At 40.1% G+C, this 23,961-nt stretch overlaps 1 protein-coding gene across 3 annotated transcripts in view; it reads left to right on the top strand.

Annotated features, from left to right (window-relative positions):
- Zranb1 (zinc finger RANBP2-type containing 1) overlaps positions 1-23,961 on the top strand; it is a 63,191-nt gene that overhangs the window by 6,567 nt on the left and 32,663 nt on the right. For 2 of the 3 annotated variants that reach the window (XM_048338050.1, XM_048338052.1), the window contains 2 exons: positions 12,367-12,532; positions 15,313-16,163. In XM_048338050.1, coding sequence (XP_048194007.1) covers positions 12,492-12,532; positions 15,313-16,163 — 892 coding nt within the window. In that variant the 5' untranslated portion in view covers positions 12,367-12,491. Of the gene's footprint in view, positions 1-12,366; positions 12,533-15,312; positions 16,164-23,961 lie in introns of those variants that run through there. The other variant, XM_048338051.1, reaches the window with a different exon arrangement.

Here is a 23,961-nt window from a genome sequence, read left to right as displayed (position 1 = left end):
GTTACTTAAAAAAAATTTTTTTTTTGGTTGGTCATGGGGTTTGAACTCATGCCTGGGTGCTGAGCTCTTCTACTCAAGGCTAGTGCTCTACCACTTTGAGCCACAGTGCCACTTCCCATTTTCTGGCAGTTAATTGGAGATGAGAGTCTCACAGACCTTCTTGCCCAGGCTGGCTTGGAACCACAGTCCTTGGATCTCAGCTTCCTGAGTAGCTAGGATTACAGGTGTCAGCCACTGGTGCTCAGCTTTATTCTTGGGATTGAACTCAGGACATCACATATGCCAGGCAAGTGTTCTGCCACTTGAGCCATGCCTCTAGTCATGTTTTTTCTTTCTTTCTTTCTGCTCCCCTCCCTCTCCCTCTTCTCTTCCCTCTCTCTCTTTCCTTCCTCTCTCTCTTTCCTTCCTCTCCCTCCTTCCTTTGTTTCTTTTTGCCAGCCCTGGGTCTTCAACTCAGGGCCTGGATGTTGTCCCTGAGCTTCTTCCTTTCTTTCATGGACTTTCCTGCCTGGGCTGGCTTTGAACTGCTATCCTCTTATCTCAGCCCCCCGAGTAGCTAGGATTATAGGTGTGAACCATGGGCTGCTGGCAGCGGTCCAGGTTTTTTTGTTGTAATAGTTCTCTATATAATTCCATATGTAAGTGTCTTACCTAATAGTTTGCAAATGCTTTCTTTCATTCTGTGGGTTGTTTTATTTACTTTCTTGTTGGTATTATTGCCTAATTTGAGGCCATGATGATTTGTGTCTTTTTATGGTTTTATCAATTAATTTAGTAGTATGGCTAGTTTGAGCCACAGCTCCACTTCTGGTTTTCTACATATGAATTAGGGATCCAATTTAATGTGCTTGAATGTCACCATCAAGTTGCTTCAACTATATTTATTAAACTTTAGTCAACTTTAACAATATAATTATTTCCAACTATAAGCTAATTATTGTAAGAAATTATTCCTTGTATATATGAAGAAATTATTCTTTTCTGCACATAAAAAAAAGGTCTTTACGTGTACAAGTTAAGTTGCAATAATTGGGAATTCTCAAGACAGGATGTAATTCCGTGATTAAAAAACACTTCAAAAGCCTTTTTTTGGTAATTACCTCATTTCATTTGGTATTTAATAGAAATAAAGTTATTTTTAAAAATTTATTTCTTCGTTGTCAAAGTGATATACACAGGGTTACAGTTTCATAAGTAAGGTAGTGTTTACATTTCTTATCCACCTTGTTACCTCTTCCCTCATCCCCCCCCCCATCTCCATTCCCTCCCCCCTAAACTTTATTTTTAAAAAGGACCCTGGCTGGGAATATGGCCTAGTGGTGAAGTGCTCACCTTGTATACATGAAGCCCTGGGTTCAATTCCTCAGCACCACATACATAGAAAAAGCTGGAAGTGGCACTGTGGCTCAAGTGGTAGAGTGCTAGCCTTGAGCAAAAACAAAAAAAGCCAGGGACAGTGCCCAGGCCCTAAGTTCAAGCCCAGAACTGGCAAAAACAAAACAAAACATAAAGGACCCTATTGGAATTGTCAGAACTACTTTTGACTAATTTTTTTTGGAAATATAATCCTTGGATAACAGCACAATATTGAGTTGCTTTCTATTGAGCAATTAGTAAACAGCTTTCATATGCACTGTGCTCGTGTGTGCTTGCTTGCTGGTAGTGGGGCTTCCTGCATGCTGTTTCTTAGCTTTTTCCTTTCAGGGAAAGTGTTCTGCAACTTGAGCTACAGGTCTACTTTTCGCTTTTTGATGATTAATTGGAGATAAGAATCTCATGGACTTTTCTGCCTCCGTTGGCTTCAAACTATGATTTTCGGAACTCAGTGTCTGATTAGCTAGGATTACAGGTGTTAGCCACTACTGCCCAGCTGCAGATACTTTTTATAGAAATAAAAATCAATTTTCCAGTTGAATGTTAGCACAAACAAGCCATAATCTATTCATCCATTATGGTAGATACTCAGAAACAAACCATGATCCATTAAACTAAGTATTATGATATGCTTTTGCTTAATCCTGATTTTAGTGGGAATTTAGCCTCTGATTTCTCACCAGTAAACATGATGTTAGTTATAGGTTGTTTTTTTTTTTTTTCCCAGTCCTGGCTTGGACTCAGGGCCTGATCAGCACTCACTGGTCCTGGCTTCTTTTTGCTCAAGGCTAGCACTCTGGCACTTGAGCCACAGCACCACTTCTGGCCGTTTTCTATATATGTGGTGCTGAGGAATCCAACCTAGGGCTTCATGTATACTAGGCAAACACTCTTGCCACTAGGCCATATTCCCAGCCCAGGTTTTGTTTTTTTTAATAGACATTCTTTAGGGAACTCTTCTTCTTGGTGAATTTGTTACTGTGTAAATGATGACTGAGTGCTTTAAAAAAAAATAAGGACAGTTTGCTATTATGTAGCTCAGATGTCCTAGAACTCTCAGTACTCCTGCTCAGCCTTCTAAATTCTGGAATTACATGTATTTACCACCACAGCCAGCTCACACCCCAGCCAGCTCAGGTTTTGTGCTGAACTTTGTCAAATTCTTTTCCTTTGTTGATTGGTGCTATCATGTAATTTGTCTTTAGTCTATGTGGTGTGGTGTGGTAGATTACATTAACTTTTTTTTTTAAAATATTGAACTGTTCTTGCATATCTGAGATAAATCCCACTTGGTTGTATAATTCTTTTATACATTGTTGGATTTGGTTTGGTAATATTTTGTAGAGAACTTTTTCATGCACTGTCAGAAGACTGAGAAAATAGAAATTTACTGCATCAGTGTAAGCTTTCTGAGATACATTGATTTTGGGAAATTTAGGATGAAAGAAACTTAGTTTGTATTTGATACATTTCTTTTAGGATTGTGTGGGGGTAAGTGGGAGAAAAAGGAGGGAGGGGCTAACTGTTCTACAAGAAATGTACTCATTACCTTACTTATATAACTAACCCTTCTGAACATCACCTTCACAACAACAAAAAAGAACCGTATCTGTAAGTTGTCAAACATTTTTTTCAAATTTTTAACTAAAAACAGTTTCATTGCTATGTTCAGCAGTCATGTAATTATTTTGTAAAATTGATACAAACTTTTTATATATATATTTTTATTATCAAACTGAATTACAGAGAGGTTACAGTTTCATACATTAGGCATTGGATACATTTCTTGTACTGTTTGTTACCTCATCCCTCATTCCCCCCTCCCCCTGATACAAACATTTTAAAATGTGCACTCTTTTCCATAATTCAGTTAACAGTTGGTGGACTACTATACATCCCTGAAACACATTTTTTTTTCCAGTAGCATTGTTAACATGTCTTACAATGCGTTCTCTTCCTTTTTTTGCATTAGCAATCCAAGTCTTCTCAGTCTAGAATAATATTTGTTACCTTACTGGTAGATTTTACACATTCCTGCTTCCAGCACTAGGGATTAAATTTAGGGATTTACATATGCTAGGCAAGAGCCCTGTCACTGAAATCTACCCACAGCCCTTAAAATAGTGTTTGAATTCACTGATTCATGCTTCTAACCCTCTTACAGACATTTTACTATGAAAAATAAGAATTTCAAATGTATCTATATAGAAAGCTAAAGTAAATCTTTATGTATCTATTGCCCAGATATCAGCAAATGACCAATCTTGTTTATTTTATATTTATTCCATGTCCTCTTGGTGGGTATTTAAAGGAAATTTCAGGCATACTAAATATCTCAGTGTTCAAATTTCCCTTGTTAGCCCTCAAATTTGATGATTGCACCTCTATGGTAGCTTTGTGCTTCTATTCTCTGTGCTATGTAAACTTGGTTATATTTAGGCTTCATAATATAGATAGTATGGTGTGTGGGCATATAACTTTGTTCATTTACTTGTACTAAAACTAGGGCTTGAACTCAAGGCCTCCTGCTTTAGATTTCTTATAGCTGGTGCTCTAACACTTGAGCCATTATTTCTCACCTGGCTTTTTGCTAGTTAATTGGAGAGAGGAACTTGATGATTTTTCTTCCTTGTCTTAGCTGGTAACTTTTTTTTTTTTTCTTTTTTTCCCCCCCTTCAGAGCCGAGGAACAGATTTGCCAGGCAAGTGCTCTTCCACTCAGCTAGACTGATGCATACTACTTGTAGTTGTAGGTGCAATTGCCTCAGTTAAGCATGGCATAGTGCCAGTAAATAGGTGCTGTTTTAATATGAATGTACTTGGTCTGCATATTCCTTGGATGCATTCAGCAAATTTGCTTAGTTCAGTTTATTCATTTAATTGGTTTTGTTTGTTTGTTTTTTTGCCAGTCCTAGAGTGTGAACTCAGGGCCTGAGCACTGTCCCTGGCTTCTTTTTGCTCAAGGCCAGCACTCTACCACTTGAGCCACAGCACCACTTCTGGCTTTTTCTATATATGTGGTGCTGAGAAATTGAAGCCAGGGCTTCATGCATACCAGGCAAGCACTCTACCACTAGGCCATATTCCCAGCCCTTAATTGGATTCTGTAGATAATTAACCCTTTCAAGAAATTAGCTTAAGGGCTGGGGATATAGCCTAGTGGCAAGAGTGCCTGCCTCGGATACACGAGGCCCTAGGTTCGATTCCCCAGCACCACATATACAGAAAACGGCCAGAAGCGGCGCTGTGGCTCAAGTGGCAGAGTGCTAGCCTTGAGCTGGAAGAAGCCAGGGACAGTGCTCAGGCCCTGAGTCCAAGGCCCAGGACTGGCCAAAAAAAAAAAAGAAATTAGCTTAAATGAGTTATACAAAAGGGAATTTCAATGTTAAGTTTTTACATATGTTTAAAATCTAGTCCTTCACACATGTTTAAAATCTATTCCAATCAACTCTAACACCCCCCCCCCAACTTTTCAGAATAATTTCATTCATTTTCCTGAAAACCACATGATTTCATTTTTATGGCTATGTGATACTTCATAGTATATATCTATACATCATGTTTCCTTTATCAATTCATCTGTTGTTGAGAATCTTGGTTGATTCCACAGTTTGGATATTGTGAACAAAGTTAGAATAAACACAATTATGTAGGTGTCCTCTGATATGTTAATTTACTTTCCTTGGGATATAATGGTATTGCAGAATCTTAGGGAACATATGCTTTTAGTCTTTTGGGGATCTCCCATACTGATTTCCATAGTAGTTGTTCTCGTTTACATCCTCAACAACTGTGTATGAGGGGGTCCTTTTCTGTACACTTCCTGCACAACAGTGACTTTTTTTTTTTAAAAGTTTTTATTATAAAACTGATGTACAGAGAGGTTACAGTTTCACACGTTAGGCATTGGATACATTTCTTGTAAAAGACAGCTTTTTGTTTTGAGATCTTATTATTTATGTACAGTTTCACATAGATTTAATATTTTATAAGATATTTAGTGGAATGTTTGCTTAGCATATATAAAGCTCTGGATTCAATTACTGAATCTCCTTCCCCTTTACACAAAAATAAAAATGTTTTGTGATTGTACAAATTTTGGTTTTATGCTCTTTTCATAGCAGGTTTTGAATAGTTCAAGCTGCTCAGAGTTTGAAAGTGCATAAGTTTGTTGTAGAATGATAGACTTTCCCAACAGTGAAGGAAAGACTAAGTATTTCTGGAACAATGCTATGGTTCTTAGTTCAAACCTTTCAGGTTTTAGATGGGAAAACATGAAATTCTAGTCAAGAATTCAATTTTAGTTAAGTTTGAGATGTTTGTTAAACTTTCAAATAGAGTTGTCAACTGATTTGTAAATCTAGAGTTAGAGGAGTGATCCAGATTGGTGGTGTTAATTTGGAAATCATTAGTGGATAGATGGCATTTAAAGCCCAGAGACTGAAGATCTGAGATTCCTAAGGGCAATAAGGATTAGAGGAAGGAAGACCAAGGACTGTGCCCTTGGGCATTTCACACTTGATGGAAGGCAGAAAAACAAGTTGAAGAACTGCTAGTAAGGATGGAAGAAAACCAAGAGTATTTTAAAATTAAGTGAGAAGACTTTGCTTAATGCTGGATTATAGAATCAGTGGTTTCATACTAAGCCATTAAAAAATAGTGTTTGTTTTGTGTTTGAATTATAAATTCTTTTTGTTCCAAACTAGCAGAGGCAAAAATACTTTATAATGTTAAAGCTAGGCACTGGTGGCTTATGCCTGTCCTAGCAACTCAGGAGGCTGAAATTTGAGTATCGTAGTTCAAAGCTAGCCTGGGCAGATAAACAGATAGACTCTTATTTCCAGTTAACCAACAAAAACTTGAAAGTGGAGGTATGGCTCAAGTGGTAAAGTCAAGCCTTGAGCAAAATAAGCAAGTGAGAGCACGATGCCTTAAGTTCAAATCCCAGGATCATCATACACAAAAGATTTTATAATTTCATAGAATTGATTAAATTACATGCATTTATACAATACATATTCTGTTTGTGTCTGCCTGCCTGCCTGCCTATCTGTCTATCTCTGCTGGCCTAGAGGCTTGAACTCAGGGCCTGTGTGCTGGTCCTGAGATTCTTTTTGCTCAAGGCTAGCACTCTACCACTTGAGCCACAGCACCACTTCTAGCCTTTTCTGAATAGTTTATTGGAGATAGAATCGCATGGACTTTTCCTGTGGGAGAGGGGGAGGGAACTGCCTTGAACCAGATCCTCAGATCTCATCTTCAATAGCTAGGATTACAGGTGTGAGACACCAGTACCTGGCTTGATTTATTTTTTTGAGACAAGGTCTTTCTTTGTAGTCTAGGTTAGCCTCAAACTGGAGATCTTCCTGCTTCTGCCTCCTGAATGCTGGGATTACAGGTGTGAACAACTATACCTGACGGTTTGTACATATTTTAAATGAGAATGAAATGAGAGGGGTGCAGTTAGAATCGATGACTTGGTGTATTGGATATTTGCTGACATAGTTATATACTTAACTCCAGAGCACCAGTTGGAGCTGCTACACACTATACCCACTGTAGAGTATGGCTCCCCAATAAACTCTTTTTTTTGCCTGACCCATGTGATGGCGGAGAGAGAGTATATAGGGAAGGGTGAGAAGGAGGTGCAACCACAGTAGCTCTGGAAGTGACCTCAGAACCTGGCTATAGTTCCTGTCTCCTGCATTCCAAGTGATGCCGGACTTGGTGGATCATATCCCTAACTGCTCCTGACCGATTACATCTGGTGACTGGGTAGGGGAGAGAGCATGGTGGACTGCTTAAGAATAACCTGTCAGAAGCTAGGGCTGGATTGGAGTGGTTAAGGGCCTGGTGGGAGGTCTTGATCATTTCCTATTATCAGGGCTACAGATGTCTGGATTATAGAGTATGAATGGGAGACCCACTATAAATAAATAAAGCAGGCAATAGATATAAGTTCCTGACCAGTTAGAAGATAGACCGACATGGGCATTAGATAGGCATATTTATGAACTATTTTCTTTTGACCTCTGGTTAATTCTGAAAGGGCAAATGCAAAATGACCCCATTTAGGATCTCATACCATCTCCTTTCTTTATCTGAGCAGCTCTTCCCAACTGTCTCGGGGTGGACCCTTGTTGCCAGGACTAGTTCTATCCCAGTGGGTCTAGGAGGTCTCTTCTTGCTGGGTTGATGTCCTATTTGGTGTTTTCGTGTGTTGCCGGGATGACATGTCTAAGTTGACTTGAGTCCCATATTTGGGGTTGGGGGAATGTTGTAATAACTCCTTTTTATTTCCAATTAAAGCAACAGGGAGACCAGTAGAAATAGTTTTTAAGTAGGGCATACTTAATAAGGAACTTAATAAGAATAAAAGTTTGGGCTGGGGATATAGCCTAGTGGCAAGAGTGCCTGCCTCGGATACACGAGGCCCTAGGTTCGGTTCCCCAGCACCACATATACAGAAAACAGCCAGAAGTGGCGCTGTGGCTCAAGTGGCAGAGTGCTAGCCTTGAGCGGGAAGAAGCCAGGGACAGTGCTCAGGCCCTGAGTCCAAGGCCCAGGACTGGCCAAAAAAAAAAAAAAAAAAAAGAATAAAAGTTTGACTAGTAAATATTTGTAAGAGTTATTTATCCCTTTGTGGGTCTGCTGTAAATGCTGCAGAAGATGAAATATGTAATAACAAAACTCAATAGTGGTTATGATGAGTGTTTTGAAACAGCAACTGATTAAACAATCTAGTTAATTTTTAACTGAATATAGCACTTCAGGATACTAATTAAGATCAAAACCATTATCAGTTCTGTAATAGACATATTAGACAGTGAAAATAGCATTTGAGTTAAAAGTGTTAACTATCACCTTGACTTTGATTCACAGAGTTTTTTAAAAGCTCTGTGGCTCAGCTGTTGGCTGTTGGCTGTGAGGTCCCATTGCCTATGCTTGGCACCTAGTTGTATTTTCCCCCCCTTATGGTACTGGAGCTCAAACCAGGGCTTCCTGGTCTATGCCAGGCAAGTACTGTACCACTGAGCTGAAGCCACTGCCTTCGTTTTTGTGGCACTAGGGTTTGAACTCGAGGCCTCTCTGTCACCAGTGGTGTTTTTGCTTCACACCCAGGTATGTGCTTGAATGCAGTTCTTGAGGTCTCCATCATTTTGGGGACCTCTACTGAAGTATATTGTAACTTGTTTTTTGTCAGTACTGAACTCTGCCTTGTGCTTGTTAGGCAATTGCTCTGCCACTTGAACCATGTCTTTAGCTTTTGTTTCTGAGTACTTGTGCCCAGGCTTCACATGAAGCTGGGATGATAGGGACATGCCACCATGCCCAGCTTTTTATTAGTTGAGAATAGGCTCTTGTGACCTTTTTGCCTGAACTCACCTTGGGCCAGTCCTCTAAAATTTCAGCCTCCTCAGTAGCTAGGATACAAGTCTGAGCCACTACATTCAGCTTATTAGTAACTGATAATTAAACTAGTAATGTTTAAGATTGTGCCAACAAGCCTTCCTTTGGATGCTTTCTTATTTGAAAGTAACTTGCATCTGAGCTCAGTTTCTTTCTAAAGAATTTTGTACTTAGTGTGGATTAGCTTGCTTGTTTTCCCTTCCCTTCTCCCCTCCCCTCCTTCTTCTGAATGTAGCATTAACTTGAAGCTGATTGCTTTGAAAATATACCTTTTAGGATGTTAATAACACGTGGAAGGGAAAGAATGCCCAGTGTTAATTTCCTCTCAGTAATGTAAAATCACATGATCATGCTAACTTTATTCTTACTCTTCCATTTCACTTAGTGAGTGCACAGCTACAGAAGATTACCTGTCTCACATAATTTTCTCCAATGAAATTTAGCTTTCATTTACCAAAATATATTATTTGGCATTTTGAGTCTCCAGAGAGTGGATACTGTACGTACATTATCCTAATGCACGTTTTCAGGTTTGGAGATTGAACTCAAGGCTTTGCATTTGCTAGATAGGTACTCCCAGTTCCTTTTGCATCAATCATTTTAAAATTTTATTATTATTAGTAGTTTTTGTGCTGAGCCTGGGGCTTGAGCTGTGGGCCTGGGCGTTGTTCCTGTGCTCTTTTTGCTCAAGGCAAGTACTCTGTCACTTGAGCCACAGCACCACTCCCATTTTTTTTTTTCTCTAGTGGTTAATTGGAGATAAGAATACCACAGACTTTCCTGTCTGGGGTGACTTTGAACTGTGATCCTCAGATTTCAGCTTCCTGAGCAGGATTACAGGCGTGAGCCATGAAGCCCAGCTGGATTGATTATTTTTGAGGGTAGGATTTTGTTTTATATCTGAGCTTTCCTGTGTTGCTGAGGATGACAGACTTTGCCCAGCCATTGATTGAGGTGGAGTCTTGTGAACTTTTTTTTTTTTTTTTTTGGCATGAGCACTGTCCCTGGCCTCTTCTTTTTTTTTTTTTTTGGCCAGTCCTGGGCTTGGACTCAGAGCCTGAGCACTGTCCCTGGCTTCTTCCCGCTCAAGTCTAGCACTCTGCCACTTGAGCCACAGCGCCACTTCTGGCCATTTTTTGTATACGTGGTGCTGGGGAATCGAACCCAGGGCCTCATGTATACGAGGCAAGCACTCTAGCCACTAGGCCATATCCCCAGCCCCCCTGGCCTCTTCTTGCTCAAGGCTAGCACTCTGCCACTTGAGCCACCGCACCCCCTCTGGCCTTTTTCCATATATGTGATGCTGGGGAATCGAACTGAGAGCTTCATGTGTAGGAGGCAAGCACTCTTGCCACTAGGCCATACTCCCAGCCCTCTTGTGAACTTTTATGGTAGGGCTGGCCCCAGAATCATGATCTCAGTCTTCACCACCCAGGTAGCTAGTATACAGGCTTGAGCTGCTGAGCTCTGCCAGTATAATGCACTTTTCTTAACTCTCTGGGCTTATTTTTGTTGTTCTGTTACTTGTATTTTCAGAGTAGATTAATTAGGTGTATTTTCTTTTTAACTAGGTATAGATGATGATGATGATGATGATGATGATGATGATTTGAGGCTGGTGATCCCAGAGTCTTTAATATACTAAATATGTAATCTACTGATTAACTAGTTTACATAATTATTATTATTATTATTATTATTTTTTTTCCGGCCAGTCCTGGGCCTTGGACTCAGGGCCTGAGCACTGTCTCTGGCTTCCTTTTTGCTCAAGGCTAGCCTAGCACTCTGCCACTTGAGCCACAGCGCAACTTCTGGCCATTTTCTGTATATGTGGTGCTGGGGAATCGGACCCAGGGCCTCATGTATACGAGGCAAGCTCTCTTGCCACTAGGCCATATCCCCAGCCCTACATAATTATTTTTTATGGCAGGTTTTTTGTTTGTTTTTGTTAGCTTTGGACATTTAAGTATACTCTGTCAGCACAAATTAACCAAAGTAATGTAAGGTTACAGGCTGTTGACTTGACCCTATAAACATACCAGAATAAGATGTATCAAAGCAGGTATGGGTTTTTGAATGTGAACATTTTAGATGAAATATTAAGATATTAATAATCCTTAGTATATGTTTACTTAGTTCATTTAGTTTGTGTTCAGTATAGTCCTCAGTATATGATATTGGTTCTTATAAATTTTTGCCTATTCATTACCCTCCCTCCCTCCCTCCCTCCCTCCCTCCCTCCCTCCCTCCCTCCCTTCCTTCCTTCCTTGAGTCCTCTTTCCCTCCCTCCCTTTCTTCCTTTGTGTCAGTTGTAGGGCCTGAACTCAGGGCCTAGGTGCTGTCCTGGAGCTTCTTTTATTTGCTAAAAGCTAGCATTCTACCACTTTGAGACACAGTCCATTTCTGTTTTTCTGGTGATTAATTGGAGGTAAGAGTCATGAGTCATGACTTTCTTCTTGCTCAGGCTGGCTGTGATCCTCCTATCTCAGTGTCCTGAGTAGCTAGGATTATGGGTGTGAACCACCAGTGCCTGGTGGTTCATTATAATTTCTAATAGTATGAACAAGTAATTTATATATATTTAATTCCTGAGAAAATGAAGGAAGGAACTACCTAAGAAATATGAAAATCGTTACCATGTCTGTTCACTTGACAAATGCTTTTGTGATTATCGTTTCCTGCTGTTAAACACAGCTTTTGGGTTGCTGTCAGATTGTGTATTTAAAGGAAAGTATAGTGAAAGAAAATTTGAGAAGTCTAAGCAAGATGGATTAAAATTACTTGGATGAAGAAATTGCAGTTGCTGAAGGATAAAATGACTTAAAAGCTGAACATAAGCCTTTCCCGCCCTTTTCTCTTTGTTTGGATTGTGTCATTTTTCCCCTTTCACTAATACAGGTACTTAGTACTGTTCATACTAATGATAATACTGCCTAGCATGGAGTCACATGCCAGTAATCCCAACACTCAGGCTGAGGCAAGATATTGTGAATTAGAGGCCTGGTTAGGCTACAAAGTGAGTTTGTTTGAGGCCAGCCTGGGTTAATTGGTGAGGCTCTGTCTGACTCAAGAAAACAAAGATAATATTGATGTTTGTGTGTGCATGTGTGCACATGCATGTACTTAACATTATGTAGAAATATTTCTTTCTGGGGGCTGGGAATATGGCCTAGTGGCAAGAGTGCTTGACTTGTATACATGAAGCCCTGGGTTCAATTCCCCAGCACCACATATATAGAAAACGACCAGAAGTGGTGCTGTGGCTCAAGTGGCAGAGTGCTAGCCTTGAGCAAAGAGAAGCCAGGGACAGTGCTCAGGCCCTGAGTCCAAGGCCCAGGACTGGCAAAAAAAAAAAAAAAAGAAAAAGAAAAAGAAATATTTCTTTCTCATGTTTAATTTGGCTAACCAGACCAAAAAATTAGCTAGTTTTATTTCTGTGTTAAATTAATATTCTAAATATAATAGTTCATTATTAAAATAGGTGAGTAAAATTAAAATACAACTTAAAGTTAAGTCTTTGTGAAAATGCTTTTGAATAAACCAGTAGGCTGTAAGTGAAATTCAGTTTTGGTCTCCTTTACAGGAATAGCTATTCACAGTAAGACAGACCACTTATCACGTTGTGCAGTATCTCCTGAGGAAGTCAGAGTCTGAGCCAGCATGAAGACTGTCTTTGGTCTGATTTAAAACTATACTGTTACTCTAACCATGTGCAAGGTGGAGGTTATAGCATGGAAACTAACGTCTTAGTAAGTGTGATTTTTATTTTAGCTATTAAATAGTACCTTTTTTTGGTAGCGAAGTTGTCCTCTTAGCAAAATTTACACTGTAAATGGGATATGGATTTGGCAGGAAGAAATATGATACACTTGCAAAGTGGTTTAGCTTTCCAAGTGTAGGAAAAATCTCTGATAAATGGGGAAGTATCTATATTTCTCTTTGCTGGGATGGGTGGTTCCAGTGATAGAGTGTCAGCCTTGAGGGAAAAAGCTAAGTGGCAACACATAGGCCCCAAGTTGAAGCCTCAACATCAGGAAACACACACACACACACACACACACACACACACACACACACACACACGATGGGAATCAGATCAAGTGTGGTAGAATAGGTCTAAATTCCTAGCACTTGAGAGGCTGAGAGAAGAGGATTGTGAGTTTGAGTCTATCCTGGGCTATATAATGAGATCCTGTCTCAAAAAAGAAGCAGAAACAAAACAGCACCCACAAACAACGAATAAAAAAGTTGTGAGGAGCTGGGAATATGGTCTAGTGGCAAGAGTGCTTGCCTCCCATACATGAAGCTGTGGGTTCGATTCCCCAGCACCACATATATAGAAAATGGCCAGAAGTGGCGCTGTGGCTCAAGTGGCAGAGTGTTAAACGTCTTGAGCAAAAAGAAGCCAGGGACAGTGCTCAGGCCCTGAGTCCAAGCCCCAAACTGGCAAAAAAAAAAAAGTTAAAAAAAATAGTGAGATGGTAATTGAGTTGGGAAAAAATTAAGAAAATGGAGAAATTGGCTTTTGTGTCTAGGTTTAAGTCATTAAAGTGTTCTTAAATTAGTTGTCTAAGTGGTTTCACTAATGCATTAGTTGTCATTAAATAACAATCTTTATTTTGATAGTCTTAGCTTACTGTAGAATCCTAGAAACTAGTTTATTGGTGGTTCTGGAGTTTTGAACATAGGGAGGGCCTCATGCTTTCCAGGTAGGTGTTCTACAGCTTAGCTGTGCTTCTAGCTCTGCTTTTTAAAATTTTATTTATTTATTTATTTATTTTGAGATAGAGTCTCATTTCCTATCTAGGCATGGGCTGAGACTACAGTCTGCCAAATTTAGGCTTTTTGTCTAGCTGGGATGACAGCTGTGAACAGTTATGCCCAGCTTCTTTCTGTTGAGATGGGATTTTGCAGACTTGTGCGAGTCTGGCTTGTAACTCAGATCTTCCTAATCTCAACCTACATTGTAGTTTAGCATGCCATTGTGCTTGGAGGGGGTCACAAACTTTTCTGACCACCTGGCCTTGAACTTCGATCTTTCCGCTCTCAGCCTCTCGAATACCTATGATTATAGGTGTGAATTACTGGTGCCCAGCTCAGAACTCTTGGAATGTATGTATGTATGTATGTATGTATGTATGTATGTATGTATGTGTGTGTGTATTAATGTCAACTTATTTTTAATTTTATTTGAGACAAAGTTTTGCTGTATAGCATGGGCTAGTCTGGAAACAAGATCCTCTTGCTTCTGTCTCCCAAATGTCGAGATTAAGCTGTTTGATCATGCCCAGTTTCTAAGAACTTTTTAACTATCCAATGTATATTTAATGTGAATTGAATGTTTAGAACATTTTGCAGTTTCAGTTGTTGCCAGGTGCCTGTGGCTCACGCCTCTAATCCTAGCCAGTCAGAAGGCTGAGATCTGAGGGTCCAGCTTTGCAGCCAGCTCAGGCAGGAAAGTCTGTGAGACACTTTCTCCAGTTAGTCGCAAAAGGCCAGAAGTGGAGCTATGGCACTGTGTCTTAGCCTAGAGTACAAAAGCTCAGGGAGTGCTCAGGCCCAGAGTTCAAGCTCTGGGACTGGCAAAAAAAAAAAAAAATTGTTGAACTATGATTATTCCTATTATATATTCACGATTATGCTAGTAGGCTATCTCAGATGTCCTGTCCATTTGGCTTTACCAAGTGTTAGTGTTCTTTTTGTGCTCTACATTGAAGAAGATTTTTGAGAATACAAAATACCATGGAACTATTTCATAAGATTACTTTGTTGTTAATAGGATGATTACTCTTTTACATCTTTGCCTGTACTAATTAAAAGTAGTGAATAATTAGCTGCTTTACTCTCTTGGCAAGAATGGTAGAGCTGACTGCTCTTCTGAATCCATGAATCAAACATAATGTACCTAAATTGCATAAGGTATATTGTTTGTAATTTGAGAAGATATTATTTTGCTTGTGTTCTTTCAACTTCTCTTTGAGTCTTTTTAACTGCGTGATACTTTTCTAAATAGATGGTGATAGTTGAGCCAAAATTAAGTATTGCTTATTGTAGTGCTTAAAATAGTGACATCGCTTTCTTTTAGTCTCCTTCCTTAGAACAAATGTTCCTTTCTCTTCTACCTTTGCCTTTGTATTCTTTTTTTTTTGGCCAGTCCTGGGGCTTGGACTCAGGGCCTGAGCACTGTCCCTGGCTTCTTTTTGCTCAAGGCTAGCACTCTGCCACTTGAGCCACAGCGCCACTTCTGGCCGTTTTCTGTATATGTGGTGCCACTAGGCCATATCCCCAGCCCTGCCTTTGTATTCTTAAGTAAAATTTGATTAAATCCTGAAATCTAAAAGTTTTCTTTGTGGGAGTTTATCTCTGTTATCTCTGTTACAATTCAAAACAAAAGTAGAATAACTTAGTGGGAAATTTTAAATGCATCTTTTGCAAAATGTATTGTTTGGGCACACTGTGTTTTGGGGATATTTTTGGAGATGGAATTATGTGGTTAGTCTGTTAATAATGATATCCTAATTATTTATAGCTTCCTGCCTGACATAACTCACTTGAAGAAGTGCACAATGTCAGAACGTGGAATTAAGTGGGCTTGTGAATATTGTACGTATGAAAACTGGCCATCTGCAATCAAGTGTACTATGTGTCGTGCCCAAAGACCCAGTGGAACAATTATTACTGAAGATCCATTTAAAAGTGGTTCCAGTGATGTTGGTAGAGATTGGGATCCTTCCAGTACTGAAGGAGGAAGTAGTCCTTTGATATGTCCAGATTCCAGCGCAAGACCAAGGGTTAAATCTTCATACAGTATGGAAAACGCAAACAAGTGGTCATGCCACATGTGCACATATTTGAACTGGCCAAGAGCAATCAGATGCACCCAGTGTTTATCCCAGCGTAGGACCAGGAGTCCCACAGAATCTCCTCAATCCTCTGGATCTGGATCAAGACCGGTTGCTTTTTCTGTTGATCCTTGCGAGGAATACAATGATAGGAATAAACTGAATGCAAGGACCCAGCATTGGACCTGTTCTATTTGCACATATGAAAACTGGGCCAAGGCTAAAAAATGTGTTGTTTGTGATCACCCCAGACCTAATAACATTGAAGCAATAGAGCTGGCAGAGACTGAAGAGGCTTCTTCAATAATAAATGAGCAAGACAGAGCTCGATGGAGGGGAAGCTGCAGTAGTGGTAATAGCCAAAGAAGATCACCTCCCACTACAAAACGAGACTCTGAAGTGAAAATGGATTTTCAGAGGATTGAACTGGCAGGGGCTGTTGGCAGCAAGGAGGAACTTGAAGTGGACTTCAAAAAACTAAAGCAAATTAAAAATAGGATGAAAAAGACCGATTGGCTATTCCTCAATGCTTGTGTGGGTAAGTTTCTATTTTCTGCAATTTTTGAATGAGTAGAAAAGGTAATGAAAATGACATGAGGCTGTTCCCTGTGGCTCACATCTATAATCCTAACTACCTGGGAGGCGGAGATTGGAAGGATTGTGGTTTGAGGCCAGCCTGGGCAAAGTGTTCTTGAGACCCCATCTCAACTATGTATTATGTCATGGCATGCACTGCTCATTTCAGTGATGCAGGATGTTCTTGAGACCCCATCTCAACTATGTATTATGTCATGGCATGCACTGCTCATTTCAGTGATGCAGGATGCTGGAATCAGGAGGATCTAAGACCAAGTTGGCCTGGATAAAGTGAGAACCTATTTCAAAAACAGTGAGAGCAAAAAGGGCTGGAGGCCTGGCGCAAGCAGTAGAGTGCCTCTGAAGCAAGCACAAAACTCTGAGTTGAAACATCCAGTACTTGCAAATAACAACCAGAAACCTGAAAAAATGTAAATGAGACCAATATATTTACGATAGCTGTACTCTTAAGTTTGTATTTGTGAAATTCTTTATGTGTGACCTTGTCAACTTTGTACTAAATTGTCTAATTATATATTTCCATCAGCAAGGGAAAGCCATTTTTTTAAATCTATCAGAAAAGTATATACCTGGAGTTAAAAACTTGTCCTCTTCTTGTAAGAAGATGTGACTGAGGAGCCGCAGCTGCTGTTTCTGAGTGTTGGTAAACAGTGTGAGCATCTTGTGATGAGAGAGGCGTTAGTCATATGTTAAAAATATCACAAAAATATGTGACTCCAAGAAGTTGAACCGAGTATTGACCTTGAAAATGCCGGTATTTGAACATGAAAGTTAGTAAATATTTGTAAACTTCATGGGACTGTTTTCATTTAGCCAGATGATTCTATAGTTCAAATTGTGATATATGTGTGTTGTGCTTTTAGTGCTTTCCTAAGGAAATTCAGAATATTGGGATGGTTATTAGTTCAGTGCTGGTGAAGGTCAGTGACATATGGCAGCAGAAATTCTCTCCAGCCATTGACTTAGTGAATTAACCATTTGTTATGTAATTCACAAAAACAGTTATTTGAGTCTTAAGTTCAGTTTTTGTTTATTTTGAAAAGTAGTTATTACCAAGGTGTCGTAAAGAGGGGTTACTATTTGATATGTATGTGAGATAATGGGTGCGTTTCTTTTTGGATAATATCCCCCCTTCCTTCACTCTCCCCCAGTTTTACCCTCCCTTCTCCATACACAAGTTGTATAGTTCATTTTCAATGTAGTGTCTCTTGAGTATCACTGCTGCATTTGATCATCCAAGTTTATTTTTCTAGTAGGTTTAGATTTTGAATTTTAGTTTTGATGGGGTGCTTACTTTGACATTCACCTTTGGGTATTTTGAGTGATTAACAAGGTTAGAGAACAACAACAGTAGCTAAGCCGGAATGTGATTTAGCTATATTTTCCTCTGTAGTACTAATTTATTTATCTCTGGGTACAGCCTCAAGAATATAGAGGTGATGTCTGTATGAACGTGTAAATCCTAAGAATTGATTTCAAGAAATCTTGTTTTGTTTTTTTTAAATTTTAGTTTTGTTCCAACAGAAAAGAATATCCCAATAGATGAGTCCCTCTGTAGAATTCTAGCAACTGTTCTCATTTTCTCCTCACCTAAGGGCTTGTGGGGGAAACAAACTAAGCTATGTTCTGCTGTCTTAGTTATTTTATTTCCTAGCCTTTTTTTTTTTTTTAAAGAAAACTCGTGTGTGTGTGTGTGTGTGTGTGTGTGTGTGTGTGTGTGTGATTGCCAAAACCTGACATCAGTAAAAGTGCAATCTGGGAATGAGAGCTAGGGATGGTAAAGGAGAAAGTGTGAATTTAAATTCAGTAGCCCAGAATGTTTATTGTTGCCATGCCAGGTTTTCAGATAGATCTAGGTCAGTGCTCACCATAGATTGCCCTTCGTCTTGGGTAGAGGGCAATATGCCTAAGAGAATAGGGCAATGCTACCTAATTAATACCATGTTTTTGTTCTTTCATTAAACTGAATTAGTTGCCATTTAAAATTGCATCTTCATGATTCAAGTTGATCTTTTCACCAACACAGGGTTCAGATAAGACTTCGAAATTAATTGTACACTTTAACTTACATACCTGAGCCCCAGCTCATGTGCAACTACATACTCAGAATCTGCCCTGGGTGTCTGATAGTTGAGATTTATTATTAATTGTCTCTCCTTCAAGTCATTTCGCTTACAGACTCTCATCTTGGTTGGTAACTGGTAACAAATTGTTTTGTGTATGCCAAAAGCCTTTGTCATTATTTATTTTCCTTTCTTTTTGCCAGTCCTGGGGCTTGGATTCAGGACCTGAGCACTAGCACTGTCCCTGGCTTCTTTTTTCTCAGCTAGCACTCTACCATTTGAGTCACAGAGCCACTTCTGGCCTTTTTTATGTGGTGCTGAGGAATCGAACCCAGAGCTTCAGGCATGCAAAGCAAGCACTTTACCACTAAGCCCTTATTTTCCTTTCCTAAACTCCATTTCTGAAAATCCTGTTGAGTCTTCATTATATATTCAGAATTTGCTTCTTACCTCCCTGATCCAAACCATATCTCTCTTCCTTTCTGTACCTTACTTTTAACATAAGAACTATAATAGGAGTTCTGGGGGCTAGGGATATGGCCTAGTGGCAAGAGAGCTTGCCTCATATACATGAGGCCCTGGGTTCGATTCCCCAGCACCACACATACAGAAAACGGCCAGAAGTGGCGCTGTGGCTCAAGTGGCAGAGTGCTAGCCTTGAGCAAAAGGAAGCCAGGGACAGTGCTCAGGCCCTGAGTCCAAGGCCCAGGACTGGCCAAAAAAAAAAAAAAAAAAAAAGAGTTCTGTTTAGAAGCCTCTGACATGGAAGTGTCACTCAGAGCAAAAGCTGAAGTTCTGTTAAGATTCTACAAGCCCACCCCAGCATGTGCACTGTTTGTTTCTGAATTTATCAGCTGTAAGCCTTGGCTCATTCTACTCCACTTTCTTTTTCTTTTTCTTTTTCTTTTTCTTTTTTTGGCCAGTCCTGGGGCTTGGACTCAGGGCCTGAGTGAGCACTGTCCCTGGCTTCCTTTTTGCTCAAGGCTAGCACTCTGCCACTTGAGCCACAGCGCCACTTCTGGTCGTTTTCTAGATATGTGGTGCTGGAGAATTATACCCAGGGCTTCATGTATATGAGGCAAGCTCTCTTGCCACCAGGCCATATTCCCAGCCCTCTACTCCACTTTCTTTTACCCCGCACAGACAAGCCTCCAGCCTTTCCTCTGCCTGCATTATCCTCTCTAGATGGACAGTTTGCTAATAACCTCCTTCAGTTCTTATCTCAAAGAATGTTTTTTTCGCTGGGCCCTTCTGAGTGCTTTATTTGAAGTTTTAGCTCAGTTCGGGAGCCACTGCTTCCAGTTTGAATTTGCTCTACAATCTGTGTCACTTTCTACTAAACTTAGTCATCTTGTTCTTATTATTCATGTTTCTCCTGAAATGTAAGCTTTTTGAGGGTTAGGAATTTTATCTGTGTTGAAAATCATCTGTTCCCCTCCTTACTCCCCCAATGACAGGTAAGACAAGACAAAAAGAAAGAGCCAGGTGCCTGTGGCTCATGCCTGTATTCCTAGCTACCCAGGAGGCTGAGATCTGAGATCAGGGTTCAAAGCCAGGTTGGGCAGGAGAGTTTGTGAGATTCTTATTTCCAATTAACCACCAGAAAGCTGGAAGTGGTGCTGTGGCTCCAGTGGTAGAGCGCTAGCCTTGAGCCGAAGACTTCAGCTCAGGGACAGCGCCCAGGCCCAGAGTTCAAGCCCCACAGCTGAGAGAAAAAAAAAGAAAGAAAAGCAAAAATCCTTTTGTTTCCATTTACTGGAATTCCTTTAGATAAATATTATTTTATATTATCTGAAGCACATGGAGATTGAATCTTTGTGTTTATTTAGATTAGTTCTTTAGTGATTGTAGTACTATGAACTGTACACGTGATTATCAGGTGATTTCTATGTCAGAACAAAATGAAACTCCTGGGTAGGTACTTGGTAATTTTGACATCTTTAAGTCATCTTTGGCCAATTTTTTTTCTTTTAGTTCTTAACAGTTACTTGAAAATATTTCTAGAAGACTAGCACAGTGGTATAATATTTGTGCAGTAAGGATGGGTGCTTTGTCATCATTTATTTTCTTACAATCCTAGCTACTCTGGCTGAGATCTGGAGATCATGATTAGGAAGAAAGTTCCATGAGATTCTTATCTCCAATTACCCAGCAAAAAGCTGAAAGTGGAGGTGTGGATCAAGTGGTATAATGCCAACCTTGAGTGGAAAAGCCAAGCAAGCATGTAAGACCCTGGTACTGGCACACACACACAGTCATGGTGCAGCCAAAGGGTTTTATTTCCTGTCACATTTAAAAAAGCAAATGTGTGCCTCAAAAGATGCTTGGTATACACACAGATTTTTTGTTTTGTTTTTGTTTACATAGTATTAGGCTGGCCTTGAACTTTTTTGCCTCAGCCTTCTTAGTGTTGGACTACTGGTGTGTGTCACCATTCCTGGCTTTTTTTTTTTTGTGTGTGTGTGTGTGTTTAAAGAACTTGGGATATGTAAGTTGTTCAGGAAAAATACAAGTGCTTTCTGTTTTCTAGTTCAGTACTTCTTGACTTTAAATAGTAATTGCTTTCAGTAATAAAGCACCAAAGTTCTGTATCTTGAAAGATACACCATTAATGAGATGGGTAGTATCCAAATCCACTACTTATCTTTCTTGGAGGTTTATTTCCCTGCATATCTCTTTGGTCTTTTTGTGATGGATACAATGGTTTGAATAGTACTACCGGTAGGAAGATGTAGCCCCATCTCATGCCCTAATCTTCAAGGGTCTGTTGATAAGTGTGCTACCTTACATGGCAGTCATTATTACAGTAAGGATGTTGACAGGGAGAATTACCTTGGACTGTGCAGGTTGGTGGGCAGTCACAAGGCACCTGTAAATAAATCCAACGAGACCAGAGTGGGTCACAGTAGAGGAGTAGAGATGAAGAAATGGGGAAGACCCTAGAATCCTGGTTCTCCAAGGGCTTCCTGAAGGAAAGGGGCCTGACCCTGCCAATGGATTGCATAAGTCCAATGAAGACCCATATTGATCTTTAAGATACAAAGCTTATATTGTTGTCATTATATCCGCAGTATTTTTTAGAGCAGCAATAGGAATAGGATTCCAATTTGAATACAAATACCCATTTTAAGAAAAAATATACAGCATCTTAATTTTACAATTTCACCTTTTTTTTTTTTTTTTTTTACTGTATTAGGACCAATTCTCAGAGAGAGTATTTAGAGTTACTGTTTTGTTATGTAATGAAAGAATTTGTGCGGAGAGGCTGTGAGGTAGTCACGCTAATATTCTCTCTCTGTCTGTCTGTGTCCCGCCCCCCCCCCCCCTTGTTGTTGGTTGTGGGGCTTGAACTCTGGGCCTGGGTGCTGTCCTTGAGCTCTTCAGCTCAAGGCTAGCGCTCTTCCACTTGAGCCACAGTGCCACTTCTGGTTTTCTGGTGGTTAATTGGAGATAAAGAGTCTCACAGACTTTATCCTGCTTGGGCTGGCTTTGAACCACAATTCTTAGATCTCAGCCTCCTGAGTAATAAAGATTGCAGGCGTGAGCCATTGGCGCCTGGCTAATTTTACCTTTACCTCTTTTTTTTTTTGGGGGGGGGCAGTCCTGGGGCTTGGACTCAGGGCCTGAGCACTGTCCCTGGCTTCCTTTTGCTCAAGGCTACTAACACTGTACCACTTGAGCCATAGTGCCACTTCCGACCTTTTCTGTTGATGTGCTGAGGAATCCAACCCAGGGCTTCATGTATGCAAGACACTTTACTGCTAAACCATATTCCTAGCCCTGTAGTTTTACCCTTTTTAAGGCAGCTAAATTGGTCTATATGAAGCATATTACTGTGTCCCATGGTAATCTATCACTTGCTAATAGTTCATGCGATTCTAAGGTTAGGTCACATAATTTGAACTTGCTGTGTGTGTGTGTGTGTGTGTGAGAGAGAGAGAGAGAGAGAGTTCTGTACTATTTGTTCTTCTTTGCTTGGGTTAGCCTATTTTCAGCTTGGCATACTGCAGCTGTTTGGGCAATCTATTTTCTGTCTTGCGAATTTTGGTGCCCTGTGGAATTATGTTGTAGTCATCATTACTTCCATATTGCTTGCTCAGAAGCAGACTTTTTTTTTTTTTGGCCAGTCCTGGGCCTTGGACTCAGGGCCTGAGCACTGTCCCTGGCTTCTTCCCGCTCAAGGCTAGCACTCTGCCACTTGAGCCACAGCGCCGCTTCTGGCCGTTTTCTGTATATGTGGTGCTGGGGAATCGAACCTAGGGCCTCGCGTATCCGAGGCAGGCACTCTTGCCACTAGGCTATATCCCCAGCCCCCCCCCCCTTTTTTTTTAATGTGTCATTTTTAGAGAGCGTCTCTGGGAACTTAGGAAGTTAGGTATATTTATTTATTTAACATGCTAGATTACAATCTTTGATTTTATATTGATACCAGACTGGAAACATACTCTTTTCTGATGTAGTATCCTATTTTTTAAAGAAAGTGTTGCCTTACATATGAATGATGACAGAGTCAGAAAAAAGGCTTCGGATCTTATGAATAGCCTTTTCTTTTTAAAAAAAAATGGGCTAAGTGAAAATATTCTATTAAAAGCTTTTAATAGACTCCAGGATATATACAAACTCGTGTAGCAAATCTTTGGCACTGTATCCATAAAAGGAAAGCAAGCTGCTGAGAATGCTGGTGGTTCCTTCCTTGTATGTCCTTAGTTAACTGCATAGTGATCTTCCGTGGGATATGCGTCTGTCTATAAAAACTCAACATCTTTGCTTTACTCACATTCTTGCTAGCTTTACTTTCTATCGAAGGAGGTTCATAGTAGCAGGTAGCAGAATTCTTTTTAGCATTTATGATAAACAATTTTATTCAAGCAATTTAGTCTTTTTTTTGGCCAGTCCTAGGGCTTGGACTCAGGGCCTGAGCACTGTCCCTGGCTTCTTTTTGCTCAAGGCTAGCACTCTGCCACTTGAGCCAGAGCGCCACTTCTGGCCATTTTCTGTATATGTGGTGCTGGGAATTGAACCCAGGGCCTCCTGTATACGAGGCAAGCACTCTTGCCACTAGGCCATATCCCCAGCCCCAAGTAATTTAGTCTTATCTTCAAGGGTTTGAGGATTTCTTCTTGTGATTTTGTTTTTTTTTGGCCAGTCCTGGGGCTTTGGACTCAGGGCCTGAGCACTGTCCCTGGCTTCTCTTTGCTCAAGGCTAGCACTCTGCCACTTGAGCCACAGCGCCACTTCTGGCCATTTTCTATATATGTGGTACTGGGGAATCGAACCCAGGGCTTCATGTATACGAGTCAAGCACTCTTGCCACTAGGCCATATTCCCAGCTTCTTCTTGTGATTTTGGACCCCTGGATATAAAATAGTATTTTATGCTTTGACTTAACATAAACTAAGTATATTTTTTTTATAAAATATAAAATATAAATATTGTGTGGGGAGAACACACAGACTTTTTCCTTTTTATCGTTAATTGATTCTGGTACATAGGGTTAAAAAATGCTTCAAGGAAAAGTGTATTCTAGTCAGTTAAATAGATGGTGATGGCAGACAGAACCTGTGATATTATACTCTTCTGGTTGCCTTTGATGTGTCTGAGAAGTAATTGATTATATAGACTTGTGTACTAGCAATGTGCACCTCCTATGAGATGGGAGTAGAATCTAGTCATTCT

This window comes from Perognathus longimembris, chromosome 2, assembly GCF_023159225.1.
Source record: "Perognathus longimembris pacificus isolate PPM17 chromosome 2, ASM2315922v1, whole genome shotgun sequence".
NCBI lineage: Eukaryota > Metazoa > Chordata > Mammalia > Rodentia > Heteromyidae > Perognathus > Perognathus longimembris.
Note: the sequence above shows the minus strand (reverse complement) of the source record. Positions and strands in the feature narration are given on the sequence as shown.